The 20180-nt window shown below is 37.2% G+C and overlaps 3 protein-coding genes across 6 annotated transcripts in view; 1 reads left to right on the forward strand and 2 right to left on the reverse strand.

The window, feature by feature from the left end:
* LOC108649906 (uncharacterized) overlaps positions 1–10620 on the forward strand; it is a 69053-nt gene extending 58433 nt beyond the window's left edge. The window contains exon 3 of one of the 2 annotated variants that reach the window (XM_089257303.1): positions 10605–10620. The gene's annotated coding sequence lies outside the window, so the exon portion shown is untranslated. Of the gene's footprint in view, positions 1–10542; positions 10559–10604 lie in introns of those variants that run through there. The other variant, XM_089257305.1, reaches the window with a different exon arrangement.
* Positions 2504–20180, reverse strand: part of fred (friend of echinoid) — a 139751-nt gene continuing 122074 nt past the window's right edge. For 2 of the 3 annotated variants that reach the window (XM_089257297.1, XM_089257295.1), the window contains 2 exons: positions 15414–15818; positions 2504–2809 (listed from right to left, as the gene is read on the reverse strand). In XM_089257297.1, coding sequence (XP_089113423.1) covers positions 2781–2809; positions 15414–15818 — 434 coding nt within the window. In that variant the 3' untranslated portion in view covers positions 2504–2780. The remainder of the gene's footprint in view (positions 2810–15413; positions 15819–20180) is intronic. The other variant, XM_089257296.1, reaches the window with a different exon arrangement.
* Fpgs2 (Folylpolyglutamate synthase 2) lies at positions 16718–19616 on the reverse strand. Its single transcript, XM_018099120.2, has one exon. It carries the CDS (start codon positions 19409–19411, stop codon positions 17093–17095), a length of 2319 nt encoding a protein of 772 aa, XP_017954609.1. The 5' UTR covers positions 19412–19616; the 3' UTR covers positions 16718–17092.

Raw genomic sequence — 20180 nt, forward strand, 5'->3', positions numbered from 1 at the left:
ATTTTGTCAACGGCCATTTCGGCTCTCGAAATTAATTTACAGCATTTGCACAATCTAATTTGCGTAAAAACGGGCCCTCAATTGTAATTTGTAATTACAATTTTCGTGATTATAAACGACGACAATGCAACAATTGAAATTAGCAGTGCAATTAGTTGTTGATCATCCTTCACCCGCGCATTGTGCGACTCAATAAGCCACTCACACACACACACACACTTACACTCACACACACACACTGACACTCACACTCAGTGACACACAAAAACAAAGGCTAATGAGTGGCCTTTGCCATTTCAATAGCTTTCGATTGTGTTTTTTTTTCTACATACTCTATTTATTTTTTGCGTCATACTCTATGCAGTGGATACGTTGATTACGCTATGAGATATTATGCTGAAGGGCTGAAGTAGTAAATATTAATATGTCTGACTGTGCCTTGACATATTCTTATTGATAGACAAGTTTCATAGTTTCCTCTCCACCAATCTTAGCAATGCCTTTACTGTAATAGTTATCGGTATACGCAAATAGCACACTTTTATTATATAATCTATTATAAGATCAGTAGATGTTCCGATAGTTATCGATACACGTGATTGCACACTTTCAAAATGCTATCTATTTTACGAGCTGCCAATAGATAGATAGCTGGATGTTCCGAAGGTTATCGATATACATTAATAGCTCATCATTTTATCCATTACCAGTGCAGCAAATGGATAGATATATAAATGTTCCGATAGTCATCGATAAACGTGAATAGCCCACTTTTCTCATATCATCTATTATAAGAAGTAGATTACAGAAATCACTATAAAAATGCAGCAAATCAATAAAATTTATCAATATCTATTTGATTAAAGATTGGAGCAAATTACTATCAATGCAATTGGATAACAAATATTATCGAAATAATTATCGAAAAGGGAGCAGTGAATAAAATCATAAATAATTTAAACAAGAACAGCTTATTGAATAGAGACTTATCGATCAAATATGAAATCTTTTTTATGAGAACATTTTTTATAAGAAATGTTAATTTCGTTATCAAAAATCGAAAATAATTGCCAAGAAAATGTTATCGATAGGCAAGTCATTTGATAATAAATTAATTATGACTCCAAACATAGTTTGGCTTAACAAAAAAAAAAAAATGCCTTTCAAAAATTTTCTAACTTCAGGGTATTTTCAGTGCGACTCGCTGGGCCAATCGTATGACTTTTTCCCACATATTGTAAATGCAATCAAAATGCGATTTTGTTGTAGTGCAGCATGTGAGTGTGAGCCTGTGTTGGTCTGCAATAACTGTTTATTTAATTTTTGCTAAATTTTCCATATTGACCGCACAATTTTTGTATAGATTTTCGCACAATTGCAACCTCAAAGGTGGCTTTTGTGTTTGGCTTTTGGTTTTACAACGAATTCAATCCGAATTTTCTGGTTATTTGCATTTGTCGCACATTCTCAATGCTCGCCAAATGAACAACCAACAATTTGGCCACATTTTATAATTAAATGGCTCACATTCATAGACACATACATACGCATTTATATAAATAATTATCACAATACGAAATGTTGGTCAAATAGGCTAATTCGGGCTGCAGGGAATATGTGATATATGATATTTTTGAATTTTGAGGGGCATCGAACATCAAATCTAACAGAGGTAATCATTTTGTCAATCGGTTCGAATTTCTGTGAGTGTTTTCGGTCTAGCATTATATATGTATATACTCATTAGACACTACAAGGAATAGATTATGGCCTCTACTCAATTCCTCTCAGTGGCTAATCGATTCCATTTACCTATTTCCTTTCCTTTCCTTTCAAGCTTCATAGCATAATCAAAGGTATTTCGCAGAAATGTAAATTAAAAACCATTTCTAGGATTATTTTCGTTCATCAATAAATAAATATCATTATCAGACACTGTAGAGATACAAGAATATATACAACATATAAATACTATTCGTTCTCCTCAATTTCTCTCAGTAGCTAACCAATTTTCTTTCCCGATTCCCCCACAAGATTCATCACATAATAGAAAGCATTTATCTGAAATGTGAATTATCTAATTTCGATCTTTCATTATGAATTATAATAATGAGTCAATAGAATCTAAAAGGAATTTTTTCTTAATTTTCTCCTCACTTGCACTCAGTAGCTAACCCATTTTCCTTTGCCGACTCCCTCACATGATTCATCGCATAATCAATCGCATCCACTGCCAGAGCACCGTCTGTATACTATACTTTTCGTATACTCGTTTTCTATTAAATGTCCTCTAGCTCCTATTTTTGTTGATGCTACAAAACTTAACGAAAGTGCACGCTTTGTTTAAGTTAATATACATGTATATTTGTTGAGTATTTTTTATGGTATTTTAAATATGTTATTTATACACTAGGTTTTAAATCTAAGTTTTTTTTTTTTTTTTGGTTTTTGCATTTGGTCGAAATTTTGTTTTAAATTGAACGGATCTCACACGTTTTTGCAATTTTTTTTTTTGTTTGGTTTTACTTTTCATGTTTAATTTTTTTTCTCCGTTTAGCAGACACCTACAAAAATTATGTAATGCGTATTTTTTAAATGCCACTTAAATACCTAAAACAGTGCAGAATTTTATTGTAATTTTGCGCTCGTTTTACTTACTTAATGCTAATGTCAAAACGTGTTGTTCATTTTAAATTATGTTTTATTTTTGTAATATTTTTAAATACTTTGTTGTTGTTGCTTTGGCTGTTGTTGTTGCTGTCTCTTAACTGGCAATTAGTTTAATTTGCTAAATCCTGTATAATGTCGGCTGCAATGAGAGAGAAGAAGCAGAGGTGGGCTTGGTAAATCGATATAGTTTAGTGCTCGTTAAGCTCGCTAATAAATAATGTTAAAATGGCGAGCAAAAAATTTAAATTAATTAAAAACTCTATTAAAATGCGCTTTAAATTCATGTTTAGTTGCTCATTAATTGGGCTTAATTTTGTCCATAGAATTAATGTCAGAGTTTTGTGAGATGAAAGCGAAATGACACCCAAGAAATACCCTATAAATTATTGAGCAAAAATATTTTGGCAGACTTTTCAGTGAGTATATAAAAAATGTCTAAAAAGCTAATTTACATTTTTAAAATATATATCTTGGGATATTTTTGGAATAGAACTTAACACATATAAAGGACTTTGGTGTTTCTTGTAAAGAAAGATTGCTTTGCCTTTTGCTATAATACAGTATTTTCTAGTATTTTATATATCAGTTCAGAAGTACATTTTATGCTTAAAGCAATTGAATATATGAGCTACGTTTAAAGTTTTTATTCAAAAATGATTTTAATTATGTATGCGAAGCTGTTCAGGTCTTTCCTTTGCCTGTTGAATTCTCTTCTCTACATACAATAGTTAAGTATCGATAACCATACAGATAAAAATCGATAGTCAACTCTGGTGCTAAAAGCTCTAAATCCTATTGACCTACTAGAGCTTTTACTTGAGCTAAACCTAAGCTAAAGCCAGAACTTAACTCTTATGCCCAGCACTTATCCACTATCTACTGCTCTACATTGATAGGGTATACAGTCCCAGTCAACACGCGTGTGAGTGCGTAACCCTATTCCCCATGCAAATGGGTCAGCAGGTTTTTGAATGCTTTCGGCTAAGCACGCGATTTGAATATAAATACTTGTATTTCTATATGCAAAATATACAAAATAAATTATTTATATATATGTATGTGTATATAAATATGCTCTATGAAAAAATATACTACAAATATATTTATATATATATATTTTGAATGGATTGCCGCTCCAAATGCATTTGCGTTCAATAAGCGCATCGGGCCATGAATGCAAATCGAGTCGACGAGCAATGCATTCAATATATCATTCACCTACATATATATATACACACACACATATATATACATATATTTCTATCTGTATTATGTGACAAAAGCTGCGAAACATAATCAACACTTGGCGACAGTTCGGCAATGCAAAACTCAATTCAAATACCAAAACACTCAGCTAGGTGCGCCCAGAGCTCGCTCCACAAACAGTCTACCAATAAATGTGTGTGTGTGTGTGTGTGTGTGTTAGGATATTTGAAAAGTCAACGCTTGTCAAAGTTTGCGGTGTCCGTGTGAAAGCATAAGTATATGGGTTTATGCGTTTGAGTTTTTATTTGAACAAGTTTCAGGTGAAAATTGAAAAATAAATATTGAATAACAACTCCAGGTACAAATTGTGCCCGGCTGGGGGAATAAAAACTTAAGGATTGTCAAATTTAAAGCCCATCAATTCGAAGAGCAGCTATCAATTGAACGGTGAAGAAGCCATATATTGTACTGCTTAATATATATTTCCCAATAGTTTTTAGCACATTCCGATGTAGATATTTTATGGAGTTATCCCAAAGAATTCTCACGAAAAAATATTATAAAAATATTCACTATATTTTATTGCTTGATTATTAAATATTTTGTACGTTTATATTTTTAATATTTGAAAAATTTTTTAATATATAATAATAAATATAATAATAATAAATATAATAATAATAATTTTATAATAATATTTTAATAAATATATTTTAAAAGGAAATAAAAATATATTTATACTTAATAAATAAATAAATATAAGTATTTTCTTATTTATATTTTTTTTTAAATTAATTTTTAAATCTTCGTATGTTATAGTTAGGTTCATCATCATCATTTTTTTTTTTTTTAATTATTATTTTTGCTTTATTAATTTTGCCAAATGAAATTTGTTTTACTTATTATTTTAAAATTTATTTATTTAATTTTTTTTTTAATTTTTATTTGTTTTACTTATTATTTTAAAATTTATTAATATAATTTTGTTTAAATTTTTATTATTTTTTAAATTTGTAATAATTTTCCATTTATTGTTTTTATTTTATTTTTTTATATTTTAAATTTTAAATGTATAAAATTTTAGTATTTTTAAATATTGCAAAGTATTCTCAATACCAATTATATATTTTTTATTTATATATTTATATATATTTATATATTTTTAGATATTTAAAACGCTCTTCAACTCAATGTTCCTTGTAATAAAATTATTTGAGATCTTCTAGAAATTTATCGCAAGCCAAATAATCCCATTTTGATACTAAACATATCACGAACAGCGCCGCATAAACTTGCCACAGTTTGTCTCTTTTATATATCAGCGAGTCTGTCTGTCTGCCTGTCTATGTGTGTGTGTGTGTGTTTGTGTCTGTGTGTGTGTGTTTGTGTGCGAATACTTGTCGTTGATTTCGCGCAACACTTTTGCACTTTGCACCAGCGCTGACAATTGCAACTTTTGCATAAATACATTTTCTGCATTTGCCACGCACACTTCACAACGTGACAGTTGCCCCATCTACCCCCCTTCCCCTCACCCTCTCCGCACCTATCGAGCCACAAGCCCCTCTCACACTCGCCCCGCTCTGTTCATACTTTAAGTCAAGTGGAAGTGCAAATCGTCGCCTGCGGTTGTGACACGCCTCTCACCGCCCTCCCTCTCAATAATAAAAAATAGACGACGAAGAAGAAGCAGAAAACTTTTGCATACTTTGATGCGCACGCATTGAGAATTTATCAACGCTTCGTGCATTTGTTTGCCAAATGCGTTTGGCAACGGATTTGCCTTGTGACGATTGATCGACAGCAGAGGAGCAACATATATGTATATGTATATAGATGGGGCTTACAATTGGGCAGAGTGAAATCATAGAAATTGATATAAATTGCTTGAATAATACAATTTAATATCGATATTTATCGATTTTTTGGTTTTATGACTAGGTAAAATATGATAAATTGACTAGAGATAATATATTTTAGATTTTAGCTCTATAGTTCTTGTAGTTCTTAGAGTTCTCTGAGTTCTAGTTCTTCTGATAGACGGCTAGGGAGCAAGAAGCTTAGAGGTAGCCATATTGATAAGCTATTGAGCAAAGCTAAGTATATTTCTTATTGCTAAGCAGGGGTTTCTCTGATTGCTTTCGATATTTTGGTTACTTATCTTCCTGGAGGCAAATTAAAAATAAAAATTTATTCCCAAGCAGCTTTTTCTCTCTCGGATTTAATTTTTACGAACTTTCTCATATATATTTGATCGATTAAAAGTTATCGATAATTTCAAGAACACTTAAACTCCGATGTGCGCTTCATATCTTCAGTTTTAAGGCAAACAAGCAAGGGAATCGAGGATACAATCAGGTCGACTCAAGTATTGATCTATCGTCTTATGTTGCATACTGTATGTTGTATACCGTATCTTATACATTTTAAATTTACAATTCTTCACTTCTACAGATCTCAAATCTTTAGCTCTGATATGACAACAACTATACTCTCAATCCCCAATAATAGAGCAAATGAGTTCTCCTTGCTGACCCATTTATAAATTTCCATCAATTTCGTATATTAAATTTGCCAATTTTCAATTACTTTTGCTCCTCTATATTCACAAAGAAGTCTGCAATATCATTAAAAAATATATATCGTACGCTGTTCGGCGAAATTTGAGCGTCATTGATTCCTTTTGTGACACATAATTGACATAATGTGTACGCTCGATTGTTGGCGGACAAAAGCGTTTCCGCTTCAAAAACGCAATTAACAAATTTTGCAATTTTCTTTGCCGTGAAGCGCAACGCAAACAGCGCCCGGGCGAACCGAAATGGGGCACAAAGTGCAAAGGCTTCGTTTGAAATTAATGTGCGCAGCGCTTGTTGTTATGTTTCATTACCTAATAAACATTTTATGAGTGGTCAGTCAACAACCCAAAGGCCCCCACACACAGCGACACACACACAGAGAGAGAGAGAGAGAGATAGACAAAGCGAAATTGGTAAATTGTTTGAATGATGCATAGAACCGATGTCCGGCTGCCAGCTGCCAGCTGCCCTCTGCCAGCTGCCCTCTGCCGGCTGCCGACCGCCGGATAGTGCTCACAGTTGGCTCTGCCATAATTAACAAGCTCCTAACCGGGCTACAAACAGACTCCGCACAGGCTGCCCGCTGCTGCGCCATTTGGGGTTACATGGAATACTCTACCCCAGTGAGGATATTTGGGCAAAGGCATAGATTTTGGATGGTAGGGAATGGCAGCATCTATGATGAGAGAGCATTAATTGGCAGATAGATATATATGGTCTACAAGCTATAGACTATTGACGAAGAAGAAGAAGAGGCAAGTTCCAAACGGTCTAAATGCTCTAGGCTATAGCTTATAGAAGATAACAGATGGAAGTTCCAAGAGTGAAGATAGAAGAATGAGATGAATGATAGAATATAAGAAGAAGATGTAATAGAGACAATATAAGGTACTGGATAAAAGACAAAGTTGATAAAACAATTGATAAAAGACAAAACAGGAAAGAACAAATTACAAAAACATGAAACCAAAAATATAATAAAATGTAAAATATAAACGATAAGAGATGAAAAATAAAAAATAATATAAAATAAACGAACATAAAATTTGATTTATTATGTTTTAAATTTTTATATAAATTTCCATGTGTTTGAATGTCAAAAATAACAAATAATAAAAAAAGATCAAGAAAAAAGACAACAATGAATAATAAGACAAAGAAAATAGTGCGAAAAAGACGAAAGAATATTTAATTTAAGTTGAAACATTAAAGTCACAGATAAATGATAAAATAAAAAGACAATATATAAAAGGTAAAATATTTAAGATGATAAGACATAGAAGATTAAACAAGATATAAAGAAAGTTGAAAGAAAACGAATTCAAAGAAAAAGCTAATAAATCAAAAATGATATATGAAAGATCAAAGAAAAAGAAACGGCAAAAGAAGATAAGATGCTAAATAACAGAGTACAGATAAATCTAAAAGGTAATAGAAAAAATATATATAAAATGCAAATGATAAAGAATCAAAGTTAAAAGTTCGACATTACAGAGAAAGATTACTTAAGAAAGATTACGATTAAAGATCAAGATAGATTACTATTAAAAATTTAAAGACGCCCTTGTAAAATGCTAAATGTTTCTCTTCCTTTCAAGACCATATCATAGCTTACTATACTACACATATACACTGCAATTTCCATCTCTCAACTTATATTAAAATTGCTCTAATACATTCCCTTCATACTATGCCACACTAACCCATTCTATGTTCTCTATCAGGGAAAGAGTACTTGGGTTGTCGCCGACAATCCGCTCTCTCAGTTTTTTCGTTTTGTAGGTGTTGTCGCCTAATGCTCCCTGCTTGGGCAGCTTTGGGCTCGTGGACCCGTTAGCTGGGTGCTCCTGGCTGGCTGCTGGCTCATAAAACATGCTTGGCCGCAGGTATTCCGGCAGAGCCTGCGTGGCTGCGCTCTCGCTCGCTCACGCTCTTGTATTTATGTCTATGAATATTTCATTTAATTGAAGCGCATTCATTACCGACCATAGCCACGCCCACGCCCACTTTTTGGCGTTGTAATTAAAATAAATTTATTACGCAAAATGTTTTGCCAAAAAATTTGTCAAAAGTTGCTGCCGCCTCGGCATAAATAATTGCGACCTCTCTGCATAGCTCTTTATATGTGCATATCTTATACCAGCTATGGGTGTGTGTGAGTGCGCGTGTGTGTGTGTGCGTGTGTTGGTTCGTATTTATTGCCTTTTGTATGTTTAATGATCTGCTGCCGTTGTTGTGGCCTCTAGTTGTTTAGCTGGGAAAATTGATGCGGTTAATGTGCTTCGAATTGTTAAATTTGTATAGCCCGAATGGAAATCGAGCATATTGAGTGGAGTTTGCTAGACTGGCAAATGCTCTCTAGGGAGCTGAAAGTCAATGTAATCTATGAGAATTTCGAGGAGCTAATATTTTCTATTCCACATAAAAATAAAATAAGTTCACTATATTAAAGTTTAAGGCCAAGGTTTTTCTATCAGTCAAGCCGTTTGTGACAGAAATCCTAACTTCAACTGCTTAAGCTAAGAGCTCCTTTTTACTTTAAAGACGATATCTAGAATGTTGCCAATAGCGATTCCATTGGAATTTTTGTGAATTGTTTCAGTCAAGGTTTTTTATTGTATTCAACTGAAGGCGTAATTTGAATTTCAAAATACCTTGACACGTGTTTTATACTGTACCATAAAAAAAAAATAAATAAATAAAAAAATAAAATATGAGCAATTCGCAGAAAGGCAAATAGAATTCAGATTTTCTTGAATTGAATGAAATTTTGCCTTATTTGAAATTCAATTTAGAAATATTTGTATAAATTTGTATATAATTATTATTTTGTAATTTAAAATACATATATATATATATATATATATATATATATATATATATATATATATATATATATATATCTATATATATATATATCTATATATATATATATATATATATTTTTTTTTTTGTTAGGAAGCTTAAAACTTTTTGTTAAGTGATGAATGCTTAATAATTATATTTATAATAATAAAAATAACAATAAAAATAATAATAATAATAATAATAATAATAATAATAATAATAATAATAATAATAATAATAATAATAATAATAATATAAATAATAATGTGTTTGTTTTCCCCCCGATATGCAATAAAAAAACATATATAAATATAAATATATACATATATCTATATACATTTATTTGTTATATATATTTAAAAAAAATTATATTTTATATATATTTATATTTATTAAATCCATTTTATTCCTCCATACATCATTGAATTATAATTGAAGAAATAATTAAGAACTTGAACTAAACTTGTATATGTACATATATTTCCACAAAAATGTGGAAGAAGAAGATGAAGAAGAAGAAGATTCCACTGAAATGAAATGCAACAAGCGAACTTTAAGAAGGGCTGCAAGATATTTGGCCCAAAGCGAAATGCGGAATGCGCTCAAACAACAGCGGTTTTCTGCAACTAGAGATATTTAGAAAGGGAAGCAGAGACAGAGTAGTAGAGCGCGAGAGGGAGAGAGAGAGGGAGGGAGAGGGGAGCGTAAGGCAAGTGAGATGCTTTGCCTCTGATTGCGCGCTGTCGGACATGAACAGCCGCAAATGCGGCAATTGAATAGCGCAGATCGAGAGCTCAAAAGCATTGCATACTTTGCAGCGCCAATAGAGAGCACCACCCCCTCCCGCCACACACACTACAACTACACCACTCCGCCGTACTCTACCCCTCCAGCAGCTACACAAAAATTGCATCAAACAATAGCGAAATATTTTCGCTAGCTACGTCAAAAGATGCGCAATGACTAACAACAACTTTTCTACTTGCAACTCGGATTTTCGAGTTCCACTTGCAGCTCAAGTTTGCTTTTTATTGTTGTTTCTTACTTCTTATTTGTTATTGTTGTAAGAGTAGAGTCGGCGGGGAGGGGGGGGAGCTCTTGTAGTGGCTGTTGGAATGCTAAAAGCAGAAGCACCAAGAGGGAGATAGAGAGAGAGAGAAAAGGAGAAACGGAAATACGAGTGCGCAAAATAAACTGCATAACTTGAATGCAGTCTGGCCGGCATGTGATCGACTAGTAGATGCTCTGTATAGAGCACAAAACTGAATGATGTAGTACGGCACGCAAGTGATCGACTAGTAGATACCCTGTATAGAGAATTAACTGAGTGATGCTCTACAGAATGACGCTCTATACAGAGTATATAAGCAAAATGAACTGGAATGTAGTATGACAAGTGATCGACTAGTAGATCTTCTATACAAAGTATATACAAAATGATGATATATATAGAGTATATAAGCAAAATAAACTACATAACTTGAATATTATAGTTCGACAAGTAGATGCTCTATCATCATCATTCTCAAAATTCACATGCTCTATATATAGAGCATCATTCTCAATGGGCATATGTATGCAACAGATATGTTGTACTTGAGTTGGTAGCATTCCCTTCTAAGAACTGTACAAGTATTTAATTTGATATTCATATGGTTTCCTTAATATGGAATAGTTTAAGGCATGAAATAAAATCTGCAAACTGATGCTATATAAGAGAACATTAATCTATATGTTCCTATATATATGAAATCTATAGAAAATGTGTTGAAAAAACTCCAATAAAATCGCCGAGTCAAGTCTGAAAGCTAAATCTATAAAAAATCTACAGAAAGTGTATACAAAAAATTCAATTAAATAATCAAGTTAAGATTATAATTAAAAATTTCAAATGAAATCATTATACAAAAAAAATTTTCTAAAAAAAATTATTTTCTAAAAAAAAAATATAAATATTCATACATATATTGGTATTCTAATATAATGCATACATATATTTGTATACTAATATAATACCAATATATGTATGAATATTTATATATTTTTTTAAAGAAAATTTATTAATTTTTTTTTAGAAAATTTATTTGTATAATGATCTCATTTGAAATTTTGAAATTCCAATACATATTGGTATGCTAATATAATACCAATATATGTATGAATATTTATACATATAAATATATATAGATAACAAATATGTATACTTAAACATATATAAATATTTACTCTTTAATTTGTTCAAGTTAGTCTAAGGCATCAAATACATCTGGCTCATTCCTTTATTAATTTATATGAAACATCATGGGAATAGAATGACGTAACTAATATTTGTAATTTCTGCCAATAATGGTGGTGCCTAATGCTACTTAGTAGAAAGGTCTATAAGATATTAAATAAAACTAATCAATGAAAAAATATTCTAATACAATTTATGCATAGCTCGACGAGTGAAAAGATTTTAGTAAAGTAAATCACATTTTACATATATGAGAATTTCTATATTATCGTCAATAAAACAAGTCAACTTCCAATACTCTGCCTCTGCAAGCCTTTTAGCTCTGCGAATGTCTCTCCCTTACCATTCAGTTCTATCGAACCCTAGTGAGAGTATAAAATATCGAGGTGAGGACTTTTTGGTGCATAAAATATATTGCAAAGAGGTTTTACAGTTAGCTGTTGCGCAATTTCAACGAGCTTATCTCGCTCTATCCCCCCTCGCTCGCTCTCCAATTGGTTCTCCTTCGTGCGTCCTGCACAAGAATCAGAAATCGAAATTGTCCTCTTAGGAGGCGCCTTTTCATTCCGACTGCAACAGCTGAAGCCAATCAATTCGAGTTTCTTTTATGTCACGACTTCTGTTTGGGCTTTACTTTCTTATTGTGGCCAAGAAGTGAAGTGAATGGACATGTTTTTCGTATTCGTGCTTGTTGTTCTGTTGCTGGCTGAATGCCGTACTCTGCTGTTGTTGTTTGTGGCCAAACTGAAGAAAATGGGGCACATTCTGTGGCTGCCACAGCTGCTGCAACATCAGCAACGACTGCTTTGTTTTAATTGAAATGTTTTTGCAATGGAGCTAAGCGGATTAGAAGCAGTTCATAATGCACGAGCATGGTAAATATGAATGCCCAACAGCAACAGCAACAGCAACAACAACAACAATACAATTTAAAAAGAAGAAGAATAAAAAACAACCTCCAGCAGCTGCTTTGGCTCCTGTTGCCTCCTTTTGTCTAGCTAATTGAAGCAGCATTTAGCAGCGGAACCACAAAAACAAAAGCGAGTCGGAGCAGACAGGCTGAGTCGACTCAGAGATAGCCTAGCTAGAGAGCGGCTAGAGTTTTATGACTATAACGAATCGGAAATAAAGCGGAAAATGTAGATGAATTGTTTGGCTAACGGGCAGGAAATAATTCAAATCCAAATGAATGTTTTATGCTTAACTCGAATGGTAAATAATATATAATATTTAGATATTTGTTTATAATCTTTCTCTTCAAATAACTAATTCTAGAATAACATGTATTAGGTTATATTAAATCTCTTTTTAGTCTTAATAATAATACCAATTTTCAAAAGTATTTTCCGAGTTAAAGTTCAGATATAAATCCAGTATTCAATCTATATTAGATGTAAACTAAATTAATTTAAGAATTCAATTACCAACTAGTAATACTTCAGGTCTATCACGATCCTAGTTCTCTGAGAATACTCGAATAGTTTGTAATAAATCAGAGATGTAACCTAAATTTTCATTTATATTTATAATAGCATAAGCTAAATAAAAATTTCCAATGCTCTAGCTCTTCCAGTCTCCCAGTTCCTTGAGTCTACCTTTGCCTTCACTCTATTAATTTCCTTCGCAGGGTATTCCACTACACATATTTCTCTACTCTAGTCTTTACTCTACGTTAATCTAGTCTATTCTACTATACTCCCATTAAGTTGCTATTCATTGTTTCCTTTCACAGGGTATCTCAGTGCATTCATATGTATCTGTATTTGTCTGCATTCATGAGCAGCCCAATCAAAATGGTTTTTATACAATGCACCGTTTGGTTTGCACAGTTCTGTGGCATGAAGTGGTAAAAACTCAAAATTATTGCGGCATATTTTAAGCTCGCTTCGTGAGCTTTTCAACAAAAAATTGCAACCTCTTGTGGTTAGTTAGGTTAGCTGGTTGCCAAGCAATATATTTGTATATATGCTGATGGCAATTGAAAAATGTTTAAGGATTAGCTTGAACGTGCTTAAAAGCTCTTTTTACTATCATATAATATTTATAGCCAATGCAGACAAATTGTAAATGTTGAAGAAAATTTAATTTTAAATTTAGGTTTGATTTACATATATTCTCATTTATGTCCAACAAGCTGTTGACAAATTTTACGAGATTCTAGAGTATCTCGAGTAAGAACTCAAGGCCTTTACATTTGTATTAAGTTTGCTTCATTAGTTGATTTATATTTTCATACATGATTTTCCGAAGAAATCGTTACCTAAACCTAACCTAAGCCAACCTAGCCTCACATCACTTCAGCTAGCTTCACATAACCTCACTTGACTCTACCCGAAACCGACTGTAACTGAAGCACTTTGAACTCTGCTCATTTTACGGCGCATCCATTAAAAAGCGCTTCATTCTACCGTTAGACATCACCTGCTGCTCGATAATAAAAGTGTGAATGATGACTCTGCTAACTAAACGAATCATAAGCGTAAATCGAGTCGTAAATATGGAAATAGCCCCTAGCCAGCAATTGATTTTCGCCCGTCTCTTACGCAGCTTCTACCCATTGTATGCTATGCAGCTCTCTCTATCTCTCTCTCTCTCTCTCTCTTTCACTCCACTCTTCGTTTTTTATGGGGCATGTGGCGTTGCATTCTGTTCAGTGATTCACTTCACTTATAGCTCGCAGCGTTGTTTGATTTTGATTTTCTAAAATATTTTGTGTTCGTGCACATTTTACATTTTTCGTTTGCTGTTGCTCTTCGAGTTTGTTTGGGCATTTCTTTTTATCTGCTTGCCATTTTTTTTGCGTATTTTTATCGGTGTTTTCTTTAAACACTCTGTAGGATTGGGAAATGGCTAAAATGGAGCATTTGGAATGTTGCGAAGTATCGATATTAAATTTTGCATATATAAAACACTCTTTAGAGAAGGAGATATCGGAATTCTAACATAAATTTTATAATTATCTGCTTTTACTCAAATCGATAATTATCGATTCATAGATTTTTGGTATCTTATAATAATATCAGAAATAACTCAAGTGTAAAATATTTAATATTTTGAAAGTTGTTGTTCGCTTAGCATAATATAGCTTCACAACATTTACTGATTTGTTATCGATAGTTTTGCATATCATATCATATATATCATATCATATCGTATCATGAAACATTTCATATCATATCATATCATATATATGCATTTGTTGCACTCTTTTAGGATAACTTCTAGTTGCGTATACCCGCTTTAACCGACTGCAGTCGCTTCCTTTTTGCAGTTATTTCTCTGCTTCTATTTCATGTTGGCGTTTAAAGACGCGCCACAGAGTGCAGCAGCCGCGAGGGACGAGCAGCAACTGCGTTTGTTTAGTCTGAGGCGGGGCAGCAATAGTTGTCGCTGCAAGCGATTTGTTCCCTTAGAGAGAGGGCAGGAGAACAAGAGGACTGCAGCAGGAGCAGCAACAGCAGCTAGAGCTGACTATTTTATGTGCATTTATCTGTTTATATATGTGCGACAGTGTGCGTGTGTGTCTGTGTGTGTGCGTCTGTGTTTGTTTGTGTCTCTGGTGTTTGCACGCAAGCTGTGCCCGTGTCCTGCTCCTGCTGCTGCTGCTGCTCCTGCTGCTGCTGCTGCTCCTGCTGCTGCTGCTCATGCATAAAAGGATACAGATGCAAATTGTACACATCCTAGTGGCTGCCAAGCTACCAGCTCGAGCTGAACATGCAAAATCTATTTTATTTATAAGTGTGCAACAATTTGAACTGCCAGCCTCAGCGCCTGCCTCATCCCGCTGCCACTTGCAACACTTAGTTGCATTATCAATCAAACTGATTTCCTTGCCATTCATCTCAGCTGCTTATCTGACAAGACAAACGGTCAACACTCACCCAGCTGCTGCTGCTGCTTCTGCTGCTGCTGCTGCTGCTGCTGCTGTTGATCCTTGCGCTGCGGCGGCAGCGGCGGCTGCTTGGATTTCCGCAGCGTGCCATAGCGCTGCGCTGCCTGCAGCATCTCATGCGGCGTCAGCGGCTGCACTCCGACCGACTGCTGCTGCTGCTGCTGCTGCTGTCCGAAGCTCTGCTGGCTCAGCGAGCTGGTCACCGTATTGATGTGCTGATAGCCGGCGTAGTCGACCAGGCCGCTGAACGCCGACGGCGGTCGCTGCTCCACGTAGATCTGTTGGCTCTGAGCGGCGGCCAGCTGGAGGCGCCACAGCGCCTCCTGCGACAAATCACGCGCATTGCTATAGTTGTTCTCCTGGCTGCCTCCGGGCATGTTGTTCGACCCTGAAAAAAAGCCAAAGGCAAGCATAAATTATTGCAGCTGCCACAGAAGTCCATCTCTCTCTCCCCCCCTCTCTCTCTCTCTCTCTCTCTCTCTCTCTTTATATTTAAAATGTGCGTCAGGTAGAGTCGAGCAGTTGGAAATGTGAAAGTCACAATGGCTAATTGGATATATAAAAGATGCCACGTCATGCTCATCAGCCAGGCAAGGCAGCCAGCCAGGCAGCCAAGCAGCTGTCCAAGTGGACCAACGCCTCCGACTTGGGTTACGCTTTTTCGTTTGCCCATCTGCATTTGATATACCCCCGACGTTTTTGCATAATTTAGACTGAAGTTGATGGACAACCCAATTGGATTAAATTACTCGACCCACTCGACACACACACACACACGCACGCACACAGAGAGAGAGAGCTTCAAGAAATTTAAAATATTTAACACTAAATAAGGTGATTTTCGATTTTGCGTCTACTGACAGATTAGATACTTGGAAATATTTATCGTGCGGATAAGTTGAGCATGAGAAATATATACATATATTGTATAGATGAAATATAGAATATCAGGCAGTTAATATAAGAAAAGTCTGGTAGAAAAATGATTTTCAATTTGAATATAGAGATTTTATACATAAAATATTTTTAGAGGCAATATTTATCCTTTTGAAAATTCCAGAAAACGTATACGATAGTTAGGCTGATGATGATAGTAATTAGTATTTCAGTATGTGAAATAGATATGAGAAATATTATATATTGTATATAGGAATATATTAATTAATAAATTTTTTTTTTTTAATAAATGTGAATAACATCTCTTTATCCTGATGATAAATTTAAAAGGAAAAATTCAAGAAAAATAAAATTTGCAAAATAAATCGGGTAAATTAAACGAGGTGAATAAATGATGACATATGTGATTTATTTTTAGACAACTGACTTATATGCGTATGTTTATCTTGAGGATATATGCCGTAGTGGATCTGCACTCAGATTGATTTTACGTGAAACTGCTGCTGACGTCATCAGACTAAAGCGCGAGTGATGTAGGGGGGAATACAGTAACTAGAAATTTGAATCGGATATGTGACATACGCAATAAGATGGACATATACACACGTATACATATACATATACACACATATACAGACATACATACATATGCATATATATATATCGAGTAACTTGAACAAAACGAGAGCGAAAACCGATTGAATTATCATTTAGGGTGGGAGGGGGTGGGGGCGTGGTTCGAATCTGTATTGTTTGGTGTGTCTCTTAGCGCCATTTGCCGAAATCCTTGTTCTTCAGTTTCTGGATCAATTGTATGGTGCCGGCGACCAGCTCCCGGGAGCCAGTCACTAGGACATCCAGCTCATTTCGCATGCCGTACCGCTGCTTGCCGTACTTCTCCTTCAGATGGTCGAAGAACGCCTCTATCGAGATGGACATGTGCGAGTTGTCCCTGGAGCCGTTCTCCTCGCAGAGGGACCGCCAGTTGCTGGCGTTGCGTCGGGCGCGCTGCAGCTCCTCCATGCTGTGCCAGTTGATGGCGTCCTGCACTTCCTTATCCTGGCACTCCTCCTGCTCCTCGAGCGCCTCGCCCTCGAAGCGATTCGGGCTCGGCACAAAGCCGGCCTCCTCGAACCGCACATTGTGCCTCAGGATCGTGAGCAGATCCTTGGCATTGAACTCGTTCACCTTGCTGAAGAGCAGAATCTTGGGCGAGCGACTGCTGCGGGTGCGCGTATAGAACCACTCGCGGCACATCATCATGCTCTCCAGAGTGTCCGCGCTGTCCAGATACACATTGAACATGTCGTACTTCATCACCTCGAACTGTCCGCGCTGCTCGAACATCTCCAGGCCGCGAGTGGCGCCCGGCGTAAGCTGGAGGCTGTTGTGCTCCAGGCCAACGACATATTCGGGATTGTGACGGCGCAGATAGTCGTAGGCCAGTTGGATGGCCAGCGAGCCGTTCAGCTTGACCGTGTAGTTGGCGCCGGACAAGAGCTTCTTGCACTCCATGTTCGCCTCCATGTAGTCGATGTAGCTGGGCACGCGGTGCAGCTGGACGCCCACCTGCTGGGCCCGCTGGCTGAGCACCTCGCAGCACTCCGTTTGGCTGGCGCTGGTGTAGACGCTCGCCTCCGGCTTTATGATGGCCGCCTTGGCCCAGGCGATGTCCCGCATCGAGTTGCTCAGGCTGAAGCTCTGCTCCCAGCCCAAGGTGCTGATGCCGATGGTGCGGGCATGCGCCGTGATGTTGGTGCAGTCGCTGGCACAGCCGCTGCCCACCTCGACAATGGCCACGTCCACGTTGCCGTTGCGGAACGCATGGAAGGCCATCACAGTCAGCAGCTTCGTGTAGCTGGGCGGCGGCTGCATCTCCGCCAGTTTCGCATGCAGCTGGTTGAACAGCTGGGTGAACTGCTCCTCGGGCAGCGGCTCGCCGTCGATGCGTATGCGCTCGTTGGTCAGAAAGAGATGCGGGGCGCTGAGCACGCCCGTCCTGACGCCGTGAGCACGTAGAATGGCCTCCACCAGCAGGCAGGTGGAGCCGCGACCCTTTGAGCCGGCCACCTGGATCACAGGTATGCGCTCCAGCTGCTCGCGCTCGAAGCCCGTCTGGCTGAGGCAGAGCAGCGTATGCTCGATGTTCGGCTCCAGCTTGTCGCTGAGGCTGCTCGACTTTGACTGGGCGCGCCCGGCTGTGGGCTCGTGTATCTGATAGTTGTTGAGCACCTTGACCGCCTCCAGGTAGGCAATCCGCTCCGGCGTCTTTGGCTCTGGTGGCTCCTCCGGCTTTGGCTCGGCAGCGGCGGCCGCAGTCATCGCCATAGCTGCAGCTGGACTTTTCCCGAGCGGCTTCGGTGGCAAGGGTATCTTTATCTGCTGCAGCTTCTGCTGCTGTATATCGCATCCAGCCTGCTGCTTGGCCTTCATGTCCTTCAGCCATTGGGCCTGCTTCGATTGCTGTGCACCGTGCATGCGATTCACCCAGGAGCTGCGGTCCGCTGACCCTCGGCCCGAGTCCTCGCCGGGCCCCTGTTGTTGCTGCTGCTGCTGCAGCTGCGGCTGCTTCTTCTGGTGCTGCATCTGCATCTGCTGCTGCTGCCAGGCAGGAGGCTGAAATTGCTTGGGAATGCCAAAGGTCTGGGCATTGCCCTCCATATTCAGGTGAGCGGGCATAGGCGAGTGCACCGCTGGCCCCGGCCCCGGCCCCGGTCCCAAGCCCGGCTGACCGTGTTTTCCGCCGCTTCCGTCCGCTGGCGCGTTGGCCTTGCGTTTGCTGCGCTGCAATTGGGGCGACACCTTGGCCAGCCATTTGTCGCGCTGATCCTTGATATTGAAGCTGGGCGGCGGCACCGCCTTCATTTTGGCCAGCTTTGGCTCATTCTCGTCGAGCGGCGTTGGCTGATTGACTGGATTCGTCTCAACTGATTTATCACGTGCCGTTGCCTTTGCCACCTGCAAGCGCGGAGCACTCTTCACAGCCTTTGGCGGCCATTTGAAGAAATGGTTGCGATATTGAAATGTAATGAATCGATGCGTTAATAGCCCAAGTCGATTGAGCGGCGACTCAAGCAAGAACATTACAAAAAACGGCGTGTACAAATTGCGGCTAAAAAGGTTTAGGTATAGATTCCAAACTAAATTTCCTATGACCGAATTGTGTTCAGTCGTTGGCGTGTATTTAATAATTTTTTTTGTATTTTTTGAATTTTTTTTATAATTTTTCTGTAATTTTAATCTGTGAGTACATCTGTCAAGTAAACAGACACTTAATGAAAAGCTTACAAGTCGATGGACAATCGATCGCTTATGTATGTAAGCTCTAATGGTATGGCAAAAGATCAAATAGCCGAATCCAATTTTGTTATTGCTATTTCTCTCATTTGCATTTCGGCTCTAGTTTGCTGTGATTGGCTGCTGCACTAGTATTAGTGTGAGACTGCAGTGGAAGCTTGCACTCGGGCCGAGTGAGCTTGCGCTTGCATACGTCAACTCCATATGCGAGAGAGAGACAGCTATAGATGTTGCTGTGAATTCTTGCTGGGGGCATTGCTGAGTGCGAGCGAGATGGCTACTTAGACTTTGGCTGATCGCAGGCTGCCTTTATAATTTCAATGGACGAATAGAACAGCAGGAATTGTTTTTTTTTTAAGCGAAAGCGATATTTAAACCAGTTCAGATATATATGTAATTTGCATATTAAATTGAATAAAAAGTGATAAAAAATGATTTTCATGAACTGAACATTTCATAATCTTGAATGGAACTACTCTACTAGCCCAACTCGACTGTCAATTAAAGAAACGTTAATTTCATTCACTCTATATTCTATACTTCTATATTCCCAGCA

The sequence above is a fragment of the Drosophila navojoa genome, chromosome 3 (genome assembly GCF_054131105.1).
Source record: "Drosophila navojoa isolate 15081-1374.11 chromosome 3, UAZ_NAV_1.0, whole genome shotgun sequence".
NCBI lineage: Eukaryota > Metazoa > Arthropoda > Insecta > Diptera > Drosophilidae > Drosophila > Drosophila navojoa.

What these genes read in the sequence shown, in the direction of transcription:
- Fpgs2 (XM_018099120.2), bottom strand. Translation starts at nt 19,411, where the DNA reads ATGTTCTTGCTTGAGTCGCCGCTCAATCGACTTGGGCTATTAACGCAT.